At 39.0% G+C, this 3,840-nt stretch overlaps 1 protein-coding gene across 1 annotated transcript in view; it reads left to right on the forward strand.

Moving 5' to 3' along the window:
• The first annotated feature begins 1,133 nt into the window (after nucleotides 1–1,133).
• Nucleotides 1,134–3,840, forward strand: part of LOC141591920 (uncharacterized) — a 3,572-nt gene continuing 865 nt past the window's right edge. The window contains exons 1-4 of the mRNA XM_074412419.1: nucleotides 1,134–1,456; nucleotides 2,728–2,839; nucleotides 2,985–3,146; nucleotides 3,764–3,810. Of these exons, the coding sequence (XP_074268520.1) occupies nucleotides 1,244–1,456; nucleotides 2,728–2,839; nucleotides 2,985–3,146; nucleotides 3,764–3,810 (534 nt within the window). The 5' untranslated portion in view covers nucleotides 1,134–1,243. The remainder of the gene's footprint in view (nucleotides 1,457–2,727; nucleotides 2,840–2,984; nucleotides 3,147–3,763; nucleotides 3,811–3,840) is intronic.

A 3,840-nucleotide genomic window follows, 5' to 3' on the forward strand; every position in this document is an offset into this window, starting at 1 on the left:
GAGACACATGTCGTGCATGCGTACACGGAATGTCAATCGACGCAACAGTTGAATATCAATCAAAGCAACAAGAACCAAGCGTCTTCAACACGCCCCTTCATATCCCTTTGCCTATTCATCTTCCTCAACCTTGGGTCCGCCGGCCAGCAGCACCTTCTCTTCCACATTTTGATGTCCATTACACATCCATGTGGAGGGGGATACTGATACGGCTGTCTGAGTAACAAAGCCGGCGTAAAATTTTCACTTGCACGTAATATACACTCAAAGATACATCGGAGCCCATACCACGGCATAGACTACGCTGGGGCAAATTGATGGGGCATATTCTCGTGCCCGCCGACCAAGTCAACATATTGAACGAGGTCAAAGATATCCACAAAGAAGCCAATGACTTAGACATCCCGGCCGATGCAGCCTTTTTCGGCCTTCCACTGGGTCCCAAGATGGCAACCTACCGGTAGGGGCACATACCCGCGTACTCATATCCAAGAACCCTCGGCATGGAGTCAACCAGGCTCACCTACCGCCATAGGTCCCCGGCCGAGGGTAGATCGCCTCTTTCCACCGCTTATGCCACTTGCCCCACTTGCCACCACGCGACAAAAGGTGAAAGTCTATAAATACTCCTCAATCCTCATTGAGGAAGGGATCCAGAATCTAACCTAAGAACCACTTAAATTGGTATTATCTCTCTCATCTCTCTACAATACACGTCATCAAGCTACATACTACTTAATCACAATAAGTTCACCGACTTGAGCGGCGTTGAAAGAAAGACGCTTGGCACAAAGCCAAGCCCTCAGTTTGCTCATTGTTGCAGGAGAGGCCGAGGAGAGCAGTCAAGGCTAGAAGAGGCATTATTCGACAAAGCTAGCGTGGTAAACAAACCTACTTCGGAATTCGTACCCGGAACAAAAAGTTTTAAAATTATAAAACAAAATATTTTATAATTAATTAATAAATTGTATTAAAAGTGATTTTAATTTAAGGATTTGATGAAAATTAAGAAAATGAGATTGAATTTTAGTTTTGATAGAACTTAAGAGCTTAATTGCTCCAAATAAAACTTATAAAACCTAATTTACCAATCAAATAAAATTAAAGAGGTTAATTACCACTTTTGCGATTTTTAATGTGTTGCTTGCTAGTATTAATTTGTTAGTTTGACCTCTCAAAACCAAACACACGGCCACACGACACGAGTACCCGGGCATTACTGAAAGAAGACATTAGAGGAGAAATGGGGTGTGATCTGCAAGAGCTGGAGACGATATTTGGAGAAGCAAAAGCAGAGTGGGAAGGTGGGTCCAGCAGCAACAATGGTGGGCCCAAATTAAACCCATTTCTATACCGGGTCTATGCTTCTGACCCGTCTCACCTCACTCTTCATGTCTCTGATTTTCGCCAGAATACTTGGGAGTCTCGTCGCTCCATTCTCCAACTTGAGGATATGGTATGTCATTTGTTTATGCACACAAAAAAAGGTTATTGTTTTAATACATGATTGCCATGAATGATCTATACTCTATTCAGTAATTCTACTGTAAGACGGTCTTTTTATAACTTGAAATTTGTGTTGCTTTCGTGTATATGTTACTTTTTATGGTCTTATACCACGGAATTTGTGAATGCTTTATTTTACAAATTTGAGGAGATATTGTTTATGCAAAATGAGCATTTTTGGAGATGTGATTACATTGTATGATTGTGATTATTCATTGATTTAGAGATTTAGAATCTATATATGTTTGCTGGAGTTGCTTTAGAGAAAGGGTTTCATCATATGGCGGAGGTGGGCAATTTGATGGGCAATTTGATAACAAATGACTGGGACGGAGGGAGTAATACCAAATGCAACTTGGCGGTTTTGTGTGCCAAAACTGAAGGTAAACAAATGACTGGGATTAATCAAAGGTAAACCCTAAACCCTAAAACCCTAAAACCCTAAACCCTAAACTGTGGACTAAAAGGTAAACAAAAAGTAAACAAATGACTGTGGAGGATCAAATTGCCCATCAAATGCATTCCTAAAATAGAAAGGTAAACAATTGAAATGAAGTAGGTAAACAAATGACGGGGACAGAGGGAGTACATAGTACAAGGTCATTTGGGGAAGTAAATATTGATATTCTTAACCAAGTTTTCGATGTTTGGGTAGTACTACTCCTTGTTACTAGTTAGCTCTCCCATGGTTTCATAAAAGCTTTCTATGTGTATATGGGTGTCACCGTCCCTTTGGTGTCCTTTAAGGAGTTCTTTTATGTCCGTTATTAGAAAATTAGAAGAAATCTTTTTAGTGATTTTTTTGCTACGGGGCGTGCTATAGAAAATTAAATTTGTGTTTTGATTGCTGTTTATGGTTATTTGTTCTAAAAGGGCGAGAGATTGAATAAGTTGATGTACCGCCATCTAAACATTACCAAGAAGCTTTGATGGGATTATATTAAACTAGGAATTGAAAGTTCGGGATTCTTAACCTCATTTCTATAGCAGCATTTAGAAGGGCATCTTGGATGATTGGCTGAATTTTGTCAAGTTATAATGATGGTTTACTTTCGGCAATTAGCCAATACTCCATGCTTTGGTTTGTATTCGTCTGGGTTCCATGAGATTTATTATGCTTTGAGTAGAATAACATGTAATATTTTTTCTTGATATGTATGTATACAACAAGGTTTTATATCTTTTCTGTTTTCATTTTATTTTTGTTTGATCTGTGTGCAGCGGGATAGCATAGGAATCAGTGGTTCATGGTCTGATTTTGTGAACTATGTGGTTACTTCTTTGAAATCCAAGGATGTGAAACTTGTTATCAAGTGGCAGCCAAAATTGAATGGTAATGGAGCTTATATTTTTTCTAAACCTGTTTTCGTGTGGTACGAGTTTGAAACTTATTTATGAATGGTGTCTTTCGCCCCTTTTATATTAAAACACTGATTATGGCATATTTCTAATCCTAGCTGTATATTACTGTATTGTAGATGCCGTATCAGCAAAGTTGGTTGCTCGAAAATCTAAAGGGATGCCCTTATTGACAATTTCACTTTCTAAGCTTGACCACTCTGCTGCAAGTGAGGCTATGGCAAACATGTCATTGGAGCTTTTTAAGGCATACAATATTCTCAAAGATCCCTTTGGAACAGGTTTTCACTTCTCCGTCCATAAAATTCTCTCATATGTTTGATAATCTGATTCTTTCGTCACTCCAACTTTGCTATTATGTACAGTACTAGTCTACTACATATCGATTTTGACAATCTGAAATTCTGTATTACTCCTAGTGACCTGTTTAGTTGAGTACCTAGAATCCTGAACAATGACTGATTCCTATAGGAGTAATGGCCTAATGGCAGTTTGTATGGGGAAACCATCACGGGAGATGGCGGTTCTATTCATTATCAGCTTCAAAGATACCTACCTGTTCTAGTGGACCCTATTTCAGTAGTTATTTCTTAAAATGGCCCACTTTTGCTATTTTAGAAAAAATGAAACAAAACTGCCAAACCCAATGGCTTGCGACGGGAAGGGTATACTTAAATAAGTAGGAGAAAAAGTTGTGGTAATCTCATAGTAGCATGCTTGAGTGAGCCTCGCTAGCTGCGCCATATCTAACAAGTATGTCTCTATGGCATTTTGGTTAGCGCTTCGCTATGCCTTGCGCAAAAGCGTGTTTTTACTTTTTATTTTTATTTTTAAAACAAGTAGGCAGTTATATGCAGTCAACTATCATCAATAAACACTTGGTTCGAATGCTTTTCAGAGCAAGACCGCTGCTGTCGGTTGACCCATACGATTTCTGCGGAAAAGGTACGATTAACTCTTGCTTTTGATGAGTAT

The sequence above is a fragment of the Silene latifolia genome, chromosome 7, assembly GCF_048544455.1.
Source record: "Silene latifolia isolate original U9 population chromosome 7, ASM4854445v1, whole genome shotgun sequence".
NCBI lineage: Eukaryota > Viridiplantae > Streptophyta > Magnoliopsida > Caryophyllales > Caryophyllaceae > Silene > Silene latifolia.